The sequence below is a fragment of the Podarcis filfolensis genome (assembly GCF_964270895.1).
Source record: "Podarcis filfolensis genome assembly, chromosome: 6".
Taxonomy (NCBI): Eukaryota; Metazoa; Chordata; class Lepidosauria; order Squamata; family Lacertidae; genus Podarcis; species Podarcis filfolensis.
Window position 1 is genome coordinate 31,080,319 of NC_139609.1, and position 15,505 is coordinate 31,095,823.

The following is a 15,505-nucleotide window of genomic DNA, read 5'->3' on the forward strand; positions in this document are numbered from 1 at the left end:
GGAGACCTACTAAACCTGGGGGGGTGAGCTAGCCAACCTGACCGGAAGAGTCCGCGCCCAGAAGGTGGAGGAGCACCAAAAAGAATGGGTGAAATTTAAAAGAATATTTAGTTAAATATGTTAAGATAAATGGAATTATTTGTGAGTACCATATAGGCCTAGGATCTAAACATGTGATGTTGTAGAACATCATGGATAAAAGTCAATATGAAAAGAAAGAAAGATGTTAATAGGACTATGTAAATTTTATGTGAAATTAAGTTTTGGAAAACTGCTACAATGATTGATATGGAAACTCAGCCAGGGGGATTCAAGGAAGTCACTTAACAATGTTAACAAAAGTGGAATTATTATAGTTAATATAAATGTTTTTGTTTGTTTGTTTGTTTTTGATGTTCTTGTTTTATTTGTTTGTTGTAAATTTGGAAAACCAGTATTTTTTTTTTGAAAAATAATAACAAAATAAACCTGGGGGGTGAGAGCAGGGGGACAGCATTACAGCCAGACCTTTTTTTTGGGGGGGGGGGAAGTCTCCTTTGTGGGAAAATCCCCCCAGGGGGATTTAGGCAGTTAGCAGCGGCTGGGGTTAGAATATTGCCCTTGCTGTTGTGAGGCTGTAGCCTTATGAGGCTTTGCCCTCGGGTGGGAAAAAATACTGCACCCGGGAAAGGGAAAATGGGAGTCAACAGACACTCAAGGAATAGTTTCGGAGAAAAAGCTTTATTTCTACCATCCATGAACTGGTAGAAGGAGCAAGTGTGATAGTTCACAAACAAGCACAAGTTCACAGTCATTTGCACAGACCATATATTCCTCTTCTAGTTCCCTCCCCTTTCTCCTCCCTCTGAGTTCCTCTGAGCATGAACAGAAAGCTCCTGTCTTTGGGAAAGGGGAGTGAGAAGCCAAGGGGTCGAGGAGCCCTGGTGGTTCAGCATGTCCAAAGATGTTGCAACTGAATGAGATAAAAGTCAGTTCTCAGGCCTGCATTGAACAGAGCCTATTCATTAGCTTTTTGAAGCCTTCTCGTGCTGATAAAAGAATAACATTTTTCCTTGCATCTTGTGAGAAAAGCAGAGAAGAGCAGAGAAAAGCTGTTTTGGATTTTTAGAAGACAAAAGGAATTTTGGACAGTTTTGAGGCCTGGTTGGGGGGGTGACTTCGGGCCTAGGCGGGGTCACCTGTCCTCACCTTCCTTCATTCCCTCCCTTCCTTCAAGGCCTGGGCTTGAGCAGTTGTATAGGGAAGAGTGAAGGGAGTTTCTTCTGGATCTCGGTACTCATTTGCTGTGGTCTTGTTATTTTCTCAGTAGGTAGTGCGGTATAGTGGCTAGCGCACTAAGCCCAAGGAGCTGAGAGATCAGGTTTAACTACAAGCTCATGCCGAGTCTCATTTAGCAGTTGGCTCCCAAGGGTTGCATTTTGCAACTGTGCTTCTCTTTCCTATGGGCTGGGCAAGGGAGAATTTTTTTATAGTTTCACATCCTTTCCCAACCTGCATTTTCTTAGCATGGCTCCAGGTGAAGGCAAGGGGAGGCAGGGGAGGCCCTAAGGGTAAAGGAACGGCACCACCTGCACCCCAGAGGAAGTGTGAGCAGCCAACACCCCCCCTCACCTGAGGAGGTGGAAAAGCCAGATTGGGGGGGGGGCGCTATACTGACATGCCTTGAGGCCTTGGAGGGGCAGAAATCAGCCCCTGCCTCAGCTGCGGCTTCCAATTCAGCAGCTGCAGTGGGAAGTGCCTGTCAGCTGGCAGCAGCAAACGAAGAAAAAGCCTAACCAGGGTGCTGTTGATTTAACTTTAGCACGTTTGGATGCCTTGGGGGGCAGGTGTCAGTTCTGCTCCACTAGATGTGGAAGTCTCACAGGAAGCAAGTGTGTCTGCTGACACAGCAAAGGGTGAGGCATTTTCTTCCCATCAATGGAATTGGTCAGGGTGGCATCCACAATCGCCAAAGGCTTGTCAGGGTTGGAGTTCTGCCCAATGTCCATTCTCCCTTTCAGTGGTGGCTGAGGCTTTTTCTGGACCCCCCTCCAAGAAGAATCATGGGTTCGAGCCCCACGTTGGGCAAAAGATTCCTTCATTCCAGGTTGGGCTCGATGACCCTTGCTGTCCCTTGCTGTCCCTTCCAACTCAACAATTCTACGATAACATAACATATTGTAGAAGTTTATACATTTTTAATTCTGCTAATGTTTAAATGTGTTTGTTAATTTATTGCCTCTCCACCCAGCTTTGTTATTATCTGTAAGCTGCCTTGAGTCCCTGTCAGGGAGAAAGGCAGGGTATTAACACATGGATAATAATAATAATAATAATAATAATAATAATAATAGGAACTGCATGTAACTGTAATCAAGTGCCAAGAAGCAAATCCAAGCATTACCCCTAATCCTTCCAATTTTTTAAAATAAAAAATTACCCTTAAGATCTAGATAACCCACCCATCCTTATTTATTCCCACGACATATTGCAAGTGGTTGATGGGTGGAGGCTGATTACGAACCTTCCACGGCTAAAACTGCGGCTAGTGTAGGCTGAGTTCAGCAGTTTTGACACGGCTATCCTACGTGAACTCAGAACTATTTCCAGGTAAGATGACAAACGGCCATCAAATCTTTGCTTTAAAAACTCCAAGGAAGGACTCTCTCATGGGACTGGAACAGGTCTCACTGTCAAGAATCTTCCCAACGTTTACTATGCAAAGTGTGGGTGTCACCTGCGTAGAACAGTAGAGTTGGAAGGGATTCCCCAGGGTCGTGTAGCCAAAACCCCTTGCAATGCAATGCACCGCGCTTCTTAAGTGTTCCTAAACCTCGCCCCGCCACCACACGAGGTTGGGAAGAACCTTAAAATCTCGTTTCTTCCCTTTTAAAACCCTTCCCTTCATTTCCCTCTGGGCAGCTCCCTCTTCCGCCCCTTGGGGCGGTGGGGTGGGGTGAGATCCGGGAGGCAGTCTTTTTTCCCTCTTCCAAAAAGGAGCCCGGCAGCGAGCGCTGCGCGTGAGTCTGCAAGCCGCCGCGAGTCTGCGGGCGGGAGAGTTTGCCGAGCGCCGGAAACTTAGTTGGGAAAGTTGCGAAGGCGCCTCTTCGGCTCGGCTTGCCACATAAAACGAGCGGGATCCTCGAGCGAGGGGACCATGTCCGGCTCCTCCAACGTGGCGGCCATGAAGAAGGTCGTGCAGCAGCTGCGCCTCGAGGCCAGCGTGAGCCGCGTGAAGGTGAGAGCCGGGGGGAAGCCGCGGGTGGAGAGGGTGCCATTACCACTGCCGCCATTACTGCGCCTCGGGGGAGCGCCTACTCATGGCTGCTCCCCGGGGCGTTAATCTGAGACAGGGGAGCTATTACTCCCGCTCACACAATTGCTTCATACATTTCGTTTGCACTTCCCTTCGCTAGGCACAGGAAAAGTTGGTACGCAGCGCCTTATCAATGGCAGAACGCGCGTAAAAACCCTGTGCGTAAAATCCAACGCACTCGCCAAAAGCGGGGCGCAGGAGACACCCCAACCCGACCTTCCCAGGTTAAAACTGGCTTGATCTCTCTCTAGCTTAGCCCGTTAGGCGCTTGTTCCCGGAAAAGCGGCTGGTCGCCGCCGCCCAGTCCCCACCCATACTTGGATCTCGTTATTCCCCCATTTTTCCCTGGGATCTGTTGTCTTTCCTGGGATCAGTTGGAGGAGGAGGGGTTGGCTTGGGAGCGCTTCAGAAATCGTGAAGCGGGTGCTTTGTCATCTCGGCTTTCTCTCCCTTGGAAGCCTTTTTGTTCCTCGGAGGGAGGGAAGGAAGGAAGGGGAGGCGCAACGAGCGATCTGGCGAGCTGAGCCTGAGTCCGCCCAAGCCGCAAAATGGGGAAGTGTGCGAGGCCCCGGGCAGGCGGAGGAAGAAAGATCGCGGCGGGGCGGGGGAATCCCCGGCTTTAAAAACAAGCACTTTTGAGCCTTTGGCCTCGGGCGTTCCGAGCAATCCAGGCCGATTTAAGAATGGCGAACTTTGGTCGCTTTCCCCCCTCAAGCGCTCAAAGCACTTCGCATCGAGAAGCGGAGTTAACCTTTGCATACAGGACCCACGAGTAAGATCTTTTGAGAATGCTTGCTTCTTGAAGTGAGGACCTGGCAACCTTATGCTCAGCGTCGCTTCGTTTGCTTACTGTTTCGTTAAATGTTAATACACTTGTTGCGTTTTCGCCTTCAGTTCCAGCAAGGGCAATTTGTTGTGCAAGCAAGGAACTCACAAATATTATTCCTCTGGTGCCACCATGTCTCCTTGGGGAAACGTGGCTCTTTCAGAGCAAGAGACTCAGCCCCCAGGATATCAACATCCAGACAGCTTATATTTGTGGTGTTCTTGTGAGAATCCCTTACAGTTCTGCACTGGAGTGGGGGCAACCTGTGGCCTTCCAGATCTTGTTGGACTTTCAGCTCCCACCACTGTTGCCAATTGGTTGTACTGGCTGTGACTGATGAGAGGTGGAGGGCAGCATGTGGGGAGCCACAGATCTTACCCCCCCCCCCAAGTTAGAGGTTTAGTGCCAGATGTGCCAGATTCATTCTGTAACATCTCCCATTAATAAGAGTTCAGATGGCTGGTCTTAAAGGCAGTGGTGCTAAGTAGGACTGATGTGTGGCCTCATGGGGGCCTGATGCAGATCACCGCATCCTTCCTGGTTTTAAAAAGTAGTATAGTCAACTGAGTGTGTACACAAATACAGGTGCTCACTTTATTAATTTTGCTTTACCAAATGTATAGTAAGGTAAAAGTAAAGGGACCTCTGACCATCAGGTCCAGTCGTGACCGACTCTGGTTGCGGCACTCATCTCGCTTTACTGGTTGAGGCAGCTGGCGTTTGTCTGCAGACAGCTTGCGCGTCATGTGGCCAGCATGACTACACCACTTCTGGCAAACCAGGGCAGCGCACGGAAACGCCGTTTACCTTCCCACCGGAGTGGTACCTATTTATCTACTTGTACTTCGACGTGCTTTCAAACTGCTAGGTTGGCAGGAGCAGGGACTGAGCAATGGGAGCTCACCCCATCACGGGGATTTGAACCGCGGACCTTCTGATCGGCAAGTCCTAGGCTCTGTGGTTTAACCCACAGCGCCACCCGCATCCCTAAATGTACAGTATTTGTATACCAAATTATGCTTACTCCCAAGATTGCATGATGGGGGCTCTGATTTGATGTTCTTTGTTAGCTTTTGTTCTAAAGCATGTAGAGTGGGTGAAGACATACTGTGTACTTGATGACTCAAATAATACACGCAGCTGTCAGAACATTAGTCCATGAAGTCTAGGATCAAAAATTACCTAGCTGTGCTGCTTCTTGGAGATCTGCTGCCAGTGAAGGAAAACAATTAGGCTTGGGCCAGATCAGCCCAACTGGTACCTTGGGGGGTGGGGTGAGGAATCCATTTTGATTTCTGATTAGTATATGCATATTAACATTCTATTAAGTATATTACTGAATCATGTGGATTTGTTCTAGGTTTCACAAGCTGCAGCTGACTTGAAGCAGTTTTGCCTGCAGAATGCACATCATGACCCCCTACTAACAGGAGTTTCTTCAAGTACAAATCCATTTAGGCCGCAGAAAGTGTGTTCATTTCTCTAACTTGTGTGACCTACGTGGACTCTTTTAGTGGTAAGTTTTTAAGTGAATTGTATGGCTTTGGTGTCTTTATAAAAGGGATGGGGAGTCTATAGCCCTCTAGATGCTGTTGGACTTCAGCTCCCATCATCTCCAGCTAGCATGTCCCAACGGTTAGGGATGCTGGAAGTTGTAGCCCAGGAACATATTCCTCACTCTACCCAAATTATGGTTCCATTCCTTACGCTACATAGAGTTAAACTAACACTTACCCACTTGAGTTGAATGCTAGATATGCTTTCTAGAAAGCAAGTCCCACTGTGTTCTATAGGACTTTCTCCTAGGCAAGTTTATAGTAGTGCAGCTTAAGTTGCACCAGTTTCTAGGCTAAGAACTTGTTATTGTGAATCATAAATGAGAACTGATTGTGCATATCCACTAACATACTGTAATTTTAAAATAATTAAATTTTGTGGAGATACAGGGCTCTGTTTACCGTTTCACATTAAAAACTTCTTACTGACTTTTGATAGACTAATGTTAAATCTCTTGGCTGCCTGTGGGCTGGGGCAGTCATCCTTTCCTAACCTGCTGCTGCAGTCTAGCGCCGATTGACCTCAGCCAACGTGATGGGAAATGTAGGCCAAAACAGCTGGAAGGCACCAGGTTGGTGAAGCTGATCTATGTAGGATATATGAATGAGCAGATAATTCAATGTGCCATATGATCTTTGGGGGGGAACCTGCTGTATGTTCTCTCAGCCAGATACACAGATGAGGGCTAGCTAGCCTTCAGCCTTCCTAGAGCACCCATCTCCCTGCAACTCCTAAGTAAAATAAGCCTGACTAGCAAACTTACTTTGTAACTTAAAAAACATTTAGTGGCCACATGGGAGGAAAATTGCTTTTTTGTTGTTGTTTTTTGCATCTTAGCAATTTTGTTTAGCTCTATGTATTTGGAATTGCAGACAGAAGAGCTGAGTTGAAGGAGTTAGTAGTTTTCAGAATTCACACATATCAGCAAATAGTTTTCCCGCAATGAGTTTTTCTTTTGTGTTTTTCAGATCTAATCTGTTGTGGGTCTGGTGAATATGGAAGTGAAAGAGAGTGACCTGTACAGACCTGTACAGAAACTTTGTGTTAAATGTGCCAACTTAGAACTAGTAATACTGCTACTGTTGTCAAACTTCTTACAATCTACCTCTCTAAACTTGTATGCTAGTTGCAATAACTTCTGTTATCATGAATGGAATCAATTTTATATTCAAGCAATAAAGAGTTCATTTAATAACTTTGCTGGTATAATGCTTTACACATTAGATAAACACAGGGCATTGTCAAAACGTAGCTTTCTAAAATGGCACAAGCAAGACACCATCAAACTGCTTGCAGCAGCAGCCTGCCACTTCTTTTTCTTATTACAATGGCTAGAGCAAGGGTTGTCAACTTGTTGCCCCACAGATGTTGGGCTCCCAACTTCCCATCAGCCCCTGCTGGTACAGTTAATTATCAGGCTGATGTGAGTTGTACTCAATATTTAGAGGGGACTGCATCAAGTACCTTGGGGTTAAAGGATTCTACAACTGAGGACAGCAACCAGTTTGGCATTATTCTGAGATGGAAGCTGCTCAGGGTTATTACCTCTGTTTTAAAGTTTATGTTGACCAAACAGTTTAAACTCATCAGTTTCTGGCAGTTAAGACAAACAAGCCACAGCTAATTGAAAACAACAAATTCCTTTCTCCTTGTGGCTGTGTATGGGTGGTAGGCCATACATTTAACAACCATTAAACCAGGACTTAAATGAGCTGCTTTGCATATAAACAATAATAACTGCAAGGTAATACTCAGATTTAACATTAGCAAGGTTTTTTTCTTGTATTTTTATTTAAATCAATATATGAAGACTGGTTTTTAATGAAACCTTTTTTTATATGAATTTAACCCTTATTGAAGATTTTTCTGTGTGAAGAAGGGAGAAATTTGGGGTAAACTGCCTTCCATGAAGCCAGAATGCAGTGTTAGTCACTGTCTCCTGTCTCTTGTATTTTCAGAGTTAAATAGACTTGGATTCCCACCCCCCTTCAGTCTTACAGATTTATGCAATACTTGACTTGTATTTCCATACCTTAATCATCACTGAATATGTGACCATACAAGTTAACAGCCGCAGTAATTTAAGATACAAGACAACCCTTGCAAATTATTGAAAATGGTGTTTGACAATCTTTACTTTTGACAACTAATCTTGATAAAACAACTGAATTAGCATGTGTGCTGTTATCCGAGTATCAGGATTCTACTCCTAAAACAGAGCCGACTTTAGAAACAAAACACCCTCTGCAAAGAACAGGATTAAGAGAGTTCATATCTTAAATACAAGTGATCGTCAGATGATTCATTTTCATGCTATTGTAACATGAAATCTTCCACTTCAAAGTAGCAGTGATGTGAGGAACGTACTCAAGGCACTGAAGAAGATGGGTAGTTCGACTGATGCTTACGTAAAGTCTGGTGTAAATAGTCATTTGGAAGTTTTCCGTGTAGACCAAGAATAGACTTGAAGCAACTCCTTAGCAATCCCTATGTTCCTGAAAGCTCAGGGGCAAATGAAACAGCAGTTTCACATTTTTAGTGTGTTACAGGTGGAATTTTCTTCGACTTGTGTCCATTTCACGGCGCTAAAAGATAAAGCAGTCATGAGTAAGAGACAAATTATTAAATATTAAACAATTTTAATAGGGTTTTTTTTGCATGTTAGGAATGCTAAATACCAGGCATGGTTTCACAAGGGGTTTAGGTAGGGGATAAGCACTTCAAAAGCTAAAAGTCGGCCTCACTTTAGGTCATCAAATAATTTGGCTTGTGCTTCCTGGCTGGGCTAGCCCAAGACTTTCGCTGCCCGAGGCAGATGGCAAGATGATGCCGCTTGGGCTGGCAGCTAAATCATACTTTGACACTGGTAGGCAAAAAAGGGACTTGTTTTGGCACATGCGCAAATGAGTCCCTGCTCCCGGTTTGGCACTGAAAAGTGGAAGGGACAATCCCTACAATTGTACTGGGCTTCTGTGACCACCTAATATGAAACGCAACTGCAGGAACTGCCTGCTTGCCCCTTCAGCTCTAAACATGGAACTACAGAAAGAAAGCTGGGATTGTCCACAACCACAGTAATGGAAAAGGCACAGGACTAGGGACCAACAGCCTGAAACTGTGCATGCTTGCCGTGTTCAATGGACCTTACTCCCAGGTAAATTTATTTTTGCGTGGCAAATTGCCCTGGTAGCTTTGTTGTAGACAAGCCCATTAATACATTAAAATAGATAGATGTACCTAGGAACAAGCATAACTGAAAACAGGATTGCCTCAAATGGACAAGGTGCTGGCAAGTACAGTGAATGATGGGGATAAGGCCCTCACAGGCAAACTTCTGGCTTGGTAATGAAAGCCAGCCCAAATCTGTAGATGCTTGACTTCAGGAACTGCACAGAGGAAGATGGAGTTATCTCAACAGCTGATCCAATGCCTTAAAAAAACAACAACCTTGAAACTACCCAAAAATATGGTTTTGCCATGGAACAAAGAGTACACATGAACTAGATGTATGGCTCTTTGCATTCTGGCTGCTGTCCAAGCTAAATATATAAAACTGTCACTCCATATTCAGGAAAACCAATATGGGAATTGCAATTTCAAGGCAATTTTTAAATATTTTGTAGAAGAAAGATGTTGCATACCCAATTAAGTGCACTACTACTTGCACCCTGTAAATGTTGTCTAGCCTCTTGACGTTTCTTACATATACAGAATTCTTCATTGCTAAGAGATGGTTGAAATATAATACCTTGTGAATCCATTCATATTCGCCAAATTTAGAATCAAACGTTCCCTTTTGAAGAGACCTTAGTTTCAGGGTAAAACGTGGGCCCAGTTCTTGAATTGCCACCCTTTTCTCATTTTTGAAGATGTATCTTTAAAAGATGATGGGAAACATTAGCAAAAATGTCAGGCGCAGCAAGTTCTCATACCTTGCAACAGAAGTTTCCACTCACCTATGGAATCTGAAAAATATATAGTCACGCTGATTGTGAAATGTAGCTACTTGTCTACCGACAAACTGAGGATTGTGAGGGAATAAAGAAGCAAACATCCGCCCAATGGAATGGCCCAATCGTGTTGTAAAGTTGTTCAGGATTATTTCAGGCTGATGTTCTGAGGGAGCTTTTCCTTTTCGCTAGAACAAATAACAGAGTATTACACTGAGCACACAGTCACACAAGTTGGAAGGCTCTGCTTGTGAAAATAAACTCACCTTTATTTCTTTACGCAGACGAACACTACTCATCCTAAAATGAGCAGTTGGACCTTCAGGCAAGTGACTTAACACAAGCCCATCTATTCCAACAGAGTTAAGACAAACGTAATTAAATAATTTTCACATAAAAGCACCCGGTGCAAAGGCAGCTTCTGTAGAAACTTAAAATAGTGACAGACTATCCAGCGCAAGAGTAATAATTATTGCACTTACCATTCTATACTTTATGCAAAACTGCAGTTTCCACATTACATATCATACATGCACATCCTTAAGTACCACTAAAATGCTGTTTTTGCTTATAATCTAATTGTGCTATCTTTATTTATCTATCTTGCCCTCCCACCCCCCAAAGAGCCAAGGACAGCAATTACCAACAGTAACATTAATAACTACTGTATAAAAGAGAGTCTCATATGTGAAGGATACTTGGTACTTTACGATCTTCATTAATAACAATCAGATCTGTGAAGTCCCTTGAGATACACTGTGGAATAATTCTTTTTAGAGCCAGTCCTCTTCGATAGTAAACATGTGAATTCGGAATACAAGTTGATAACTGTTCACAGAATCTCACAGTTCTCTGCAAAAAAAAAAGTTTATGCAAAAGACTTGGTTGGGTGAGATAATTCTGGGGAAAATATAGCAGATAACCAATTAATTCTGATATCTTGGCTAAAAAAAATATATGTATCAAGTTATTCTTCCATTATAGCCACCAAATATTTTAAGTGAGTTTTTCTTCAAACATGTGATTTTTGTGAATGGGTCACTGCACTTCAATTTTTAAGGTTATATGAAGATTATTGTGCATCGTTCTTTTTTAAAAAGAAGAAACTGGCAGTAGATCATACACATTATAATTTACAAACGGATAAGAAATCTGGAGCAAATAAACAATCCCGCAATGTTATGCCTCCTGACCTTACGTATAAGCTAGGTATAACAAGCTTTTACCATCTTTCTTTTTACAGTGGTACCTTGGGTTAAGAACTTAATTCGTTATGGAGGTCTGTTCTTAACCTGAAGCACCACTTTAGCTAATGGGGCCTCCCGCTGCTGCTGCATGATTTCTGTTCTCATCCTGAAGCAAAGTTCTTAACCTGAGGTAATATTTCTGGGTTAGCGGAGTCTGTAACCTGAAGCATATGTAACCCGAGGTACCACTGTATTTTATTTAAAAGTATTTTTTTACCCCACGGGGTCTGTCAGATGTCGTGATAAGAATCTTTGGAACCGTCTGCCTGTTGAAATAGGGTGCAAATTCATCTGTAGCTTCATCCAAAGTAACCTGGAAATATAAAATGATAAATATTGCATGAAATCACACAAGAGTATTTTTGTTGTTGATGATGATGCTAAAAATCGAAACCTTTAGCAGCCAGTAATCACTTCATACCAGAACCATACATATACTTGTAGACATTTGGATAACAATCTTTAAATATTAAGCCACACATATGAGGCCTTTTAAAATAAGACTGTAACATAAGGCTCAGAGGCACTTCTTTTTATCTACCGTCAGGCAGATGCTTCAGGTATATTTTCAAGACAGGACCATAAAAGGCTGCCTTAAGACAGGCCAGACTGTGTGTGCCCATCTAAATCATTATTATCTAACTTGCAGCAGTGCTCCAATCTTTCACACCTTCTGCTATCTGATCACTTAAGATTTCAGGGATTGAACCTGGGACCTTCTGAGAAAAATCTTAGGGAAACTTGCTTTATCTTGCAAAATAAAAATCCAGTGTTTAATATTTTATTGAGAAATAGGCTCTACCAGCTTGAAAACTTAACATTTGATCAGTAACCTAAGGCTATTAATGACCTATTACAAAACAGAAAAAAGGAATTAAATACTTTTATCCACATCCATCTACTTTGATTATTTATTAAATGTAATCATGCAAAAACTATTCAGAATATACAAAAGGGAAATGTTATTCGACATTGGCACATTTTAAGGGAAACTATAGTTTTCTCAAATAGTGCTACCTCTTCATCGTTTGGATCAACTGTGGTTTCATCATATACACGCTGGTTTTCAATTGTCTTTGGTACCGGCTTTGGTGGTGCCTGTAAGAAATAAAAATAATATAAAATAATAAATATTCATGTCATCTCTTTTTCCAACAACTGCTCCAGTAGTTTTTAAAAGTAAAAATATTATTATTTATTTAATTTATATACTGCCCTATACCCGGAGGTCTCAGGGCGGTTCACAGAACAAAATCAAAATATAAAACAAAAAAATATATAATCAAAATAAAAACCCAATAACCCCCCCCCCCAAACCCCCACATTTTAAAAGGACATAGGATGTCAATCAAATCAGCCAAAGGCCTGGTTAAAAAGGAACTTCTTTCGCCTAAAGATGTATAATGAAGCTCCCTGGGAAGAGCATTCCACAGACTGTGTTAAGTGTGTTGATTAAGTCTGGCAGTAGGACCTCCTTTAGCCAAAATGTACTCACACCAAAAAGTAACTGTTTTCTAAAACAGTACCGCAAAGTAGCTAAGTTTCTATTAGCTACTCAAAACAAGGTGCTCGCATCAAGTGTAATCAATTTTAATAATTTCTGAATGTTTAAAGGTTCGAAACAGAATTATAACTAATTATCAAAATTCTGCAGTTACTAAAGTGTATTACATTTGCATACAAGCAAGCAGTGGTTGTGCTCCAAAACTGTTTTTCTTACAACAGAATAAAATTCACTAATACTTCTGTAATGCATGAAAAGGCTACCAAAATGGCAACACCACCTTAGTATTTGGTTATCGCATTGCATCTTTTCAAAGTCCTGCAGCTGCCGATCAGTACTCAAACCCACTGTCAGTGCCTTTCACTTTCAGTTGCCAAGGGTCTTACCAGGGTTGAAGACTCTCATGCTTTGGGTCTTCGACCCACACCCACATTTTCCCATTCAGTTTTTATCTAGCAGGAGACAACTGCTGTCAACCATTTTCAATTCCCCACAACACCCAGGAGCAATACTATGCCAGGGCTTTGTGGTCAAATTGTGGGTGCTTACAGTCACATATTGCAAATAATGGAACTGCTGCTACCCTTCACCATTCATAAACATACCAAGGAGCTCCCATTCAGCAATTTTTCATTGGAGGTTCCCTCAAGCCTGGAAGATGTTCTTATTTGCAATAATATCCATGTAAGGCAGAATAGTATTATCACCTCTCTGTTACGGATGGTGTGATTCCATAATGTGAAAACATTGTGTGTGTGTGTGTGTTACAGGGGGGTAAAGTTTGGTTAACTGGGTAGAGGGCAGTTTGATGATGAAATCAGTTATCTAGAGCAGTACTGGGCTCTCCACTTTCAAGCTGAGACAGGGCAGCCATCTGTTGGGGATGCTCTAGTTCTAATTTCCTGCACTGAGTAGGAGGTTGGACTACATAGGCTATGAAGGCCCCTGCAGGTCTAGTATTTTATTGAGTCCCCACAGTCACATAACCTATCTATCCAATGGTATTGCACCCAATGGCGAGAATGTTTTCTAAGACCACTTGCTATAACAAATGTACACATATCAGGAATTCACTGTACAAGAGAAAATGAACTCTACAAAGTCAGTTGCAAGTCAATGAACATTTACTTTTATTAATAAAAAAGTACATATTAAGACAGGACACAGGTGGCGCTTTGGTCTAAACCACAGAGCCTAGGGCTTGCCGATCAGAAGGTCAGCAGTTCGAATCCCCGTGACGGGGTTAGCTCCCGTTGCTCGGTCCCAGCTCCTGCCCACCTAGCAGTTCGAAAGCACGCCAAAAGTGCAAGTAGATAAATAGGTACCGTTCTGGCGGGAAGGTAAACAGTGTTTCCGTGCTCTGCTCTGGTTCGCCAGAAGCGGCTTAGTCATGCTGGCCACATGACCCGGAAGCTGTACGCCGGCTCCCTCGGCCAATAAAACGAGATGAGCGCCACAACCCCAGAGTCATCCGTGAATGGCCTTTTTACATATTAAGACACATTAAATTCCTACTTCTTCCCCTTTACCTTGTCTCCAAGTGCTTCTCGCTCCTTTTTTCTCTTTTTCTTAATGGCTAATTTCTCCTGGACCATGCAGGGAGGAAAGAAAGAAAACAAAACGTTTTGATAAACTTGGCCACTAAGAATGCATGAACAGACAGGCACATCCTTCTCACGAACGATAGCAAAGCTAGTATATATAGAAATTCAGGTACTGATCACATAGATGAGATAAAAACTCAATACACTGCTCTCAACATTAAGTTTTAAAGGCAGAAGAACGTGCCACATTTCTTCCCTACCTCTCTTCCAAGATGTGCACAGTAGTGTTATCCCATTTTCTTCCCCCCAGTCACCCTATGGCTCAATCTGAGGGAACTGACTTGTCCAGCCCATCAATTTCAGTTTTTGCCTCTGAGTGGGCACATGAAATCGGGTCTGACCAGCCGAAATCAAACGAAAATGCCTACAGTACCTCGTGGCCCCTCTTACGATCCGAAAGACGAAGCATCTCCCTGTCCCAGTCTCGCTATTTTGTTAATACTTCACCGCCACCCCCACGTGTGCGCCTTTAAACGCCCCAACAGCTTCCAACCATCCCTCTCCCTCCTCCTCATTTCAGGCTCCCCAAGTTCCGGACAGCTGCGACGTATCATCTGCCAGCGGCCACTCTTCCCAACCTCCCTCCCTCTCACAACTCGCACCTTCCTTTGCTTCTGCTTCCAGCGCAGAAACATGAAATGGCGCCGCTGCTTGTTCTTGATTTCCGAGACGCTGAAAGACGGCGGGAACAGGACCTGGCCCTGCTCGGGGGCGCTGCCTTGTCCCCCCTCAGGGCCAAGCCCTTCGCTCGTTCTCTCAGCATCGTGCTGCTCCTTCTGCCGCTTCTTCCCTTTCCCCGGGATGCCGGCCATGCTGTCTCCCTCAGCCACTGACCTTTCACCCCGCTCTTCCACTTCCTCTTCCGGGCTCACCCCGCGACAGGCTCGGGTGAGTGCGCGTGCGCGAGCGGGCAACGGCCGCATCTATTTTCGAATTTTTAACGTACCTGAGGCACAGCGTTCTATGCGCGCGACTCCCCCCCGCGACGCCCTCATCTCTGCTATAACAGGAGGACGAGGCGGGGGCGAATTCTGCGCCTGCGCATTACGAGAAGGCTAAGGCAAAGCTGTTTTTAGTGAGGGAGCGTGACTAAAATGGGAGATTATCAGGAGGACTGTGTGTACTTTACTGCAACGTGCCGAAATCGTTACATTTAAAACTTTCAGGGCTGTGGGGAAGTAAAAGGGTAAGGTCGAGCTCACTAGGCGCATGCTCAGAGCCGTCAAGCCTCGCCCGTCAGCGGACGAGTTAGGCGTGGAAGACACTTTGCGCAAGCGCGAAATGACGCCGAAGGGAATCCTTAGAGATAGAAAAGATGTAGAACGTATCTTGAGGATGTATGGTTTATTTGCACATTTATACAACCTGAGCTTACAATGGGAGGGCCTCACACTATGAACACCCTAAGAAAGTCTTGCTTCTCCCATAGGCACAGCCTTAGATTCCAGCAGAAATAATGGATGCTTTCAGTTGAAATTTCTGCATTGCAGCGGGTTCGACTAGATGACCCTTGGTGTCCCTT

At 43.9% G+C, this 15,505-nt stretch overlaps 2 protein-coding genes and 1 long non-coding RNA gene across 3 annotated transcripts; 2 read left to right on the forward strand and 1 right to left on the reverse strand.

The window, feature by feature from the left end:
* Positions 1 to 2,394, forward strand: LOC310765642. The gene is made up of 2 exons (XR_014549696.1): positions 1 to 64; positions 1,802 to 2,394. It is a non-coding gene; the product is annotated as an uncharacterized lncRNA (long non-coding RNA).
* Positions 2,395 to 2,611: 217 nt separating this feature from the next.
* Positions 2,612 to 6,873, forward strand: GNG5 (G protein subunit gamma 5). The gene is made up of 3 exons (XM_083620843.1): positions 2,612 to 3,217; positions 5,482 to 5,637; positions 6,647 to 6,873. The coding sequence occupies exons 1-2, from the start codon at positions 3,137 to 3,139 to the stop codon at positions 5,605 to 5,607; spliced, it is 207 nt and encodes a 68-aa protein (XP_083476969.1). The 5' UTR covers positions 2,612 to 3,136; the 3' UTR covers positions 5,608 to 5,637; positions 6,647 to 6,873.
* A 567-nt stretch (positions 6,874 to 7,440) lies between these two features.
* On the reverse strand, positions 7,441 to 15,240 carry RPF1 (ribosome production factor 1 homolog). Its single transcript, XM_083620829.1, has 9 exons — positions 14,586 to 15,240; positions 13,909 to 13,965; positions 11,893 to 11,973; positions 11,093 to 11,188; positions 10,327 to 10,480; positions 9,895 to 9,977; positions 9,635 to 9,816; positions 9,427 to 9,553; positions 7,441 to 8,263 (listed from the first exon to the last, which is right to left on the reverse strand). The coding sequence occupies exons 1-9, from the start codon at positions 14,904 to 14,906 to the stop codon at positions 8,222 to 8,224; spliced, it is 1,143 nt and encodes a 380-aa protein (XP_083476955.1). The 5' UTR covers positions 14,907 to 15,240; the 3' UTR covers positions 7,441 to 8,221.
* Between the last annotated feature and the right edge of the window lie 265 nt (positions 15,241 to 15,505).

Excerpts from the sequence above, each read along its gene's own strand:
- GNG5 (XM_083620843.1), top strand. The coding sequence starts at position 3,137 with ATGTCCGGCTCCTCCAACGTGGCGGCCATGAAGAAGGTCGTGCAGCAG. Across the intron at positions 3,218-5,481 it reads CCAGCGTGAGCCGCGTGAAG|GTTTCACAAGCTGCAGCTGA; the intron begins GTGAGAGCCGGG and ends GATTTGTTCTAG.
- RPF1 (XM_083620829.1), bottom strand. The coding sequence starts at position 14,906 with ATGCGGCCGTTGCCCGCTCGCGCACGCGCACTCACCCGAGCCTGTCGC. Across the intron at positions 10,481-11,092 it reads CATCTGACAGACCCCGTGGG|AGAACTGTGAGATTCTGTGA; the intron begins GTAAAAAAATAC and ends TTTTTTTTGCAG. Across the intron at positions 9,978-10,326 it reads TGAAGATCGTAAAGTACCAA|ATGGGCTTGTGTTAAGTCAC; the intron begins GTATCCTTCACA and ends CTGTTGGAATAG.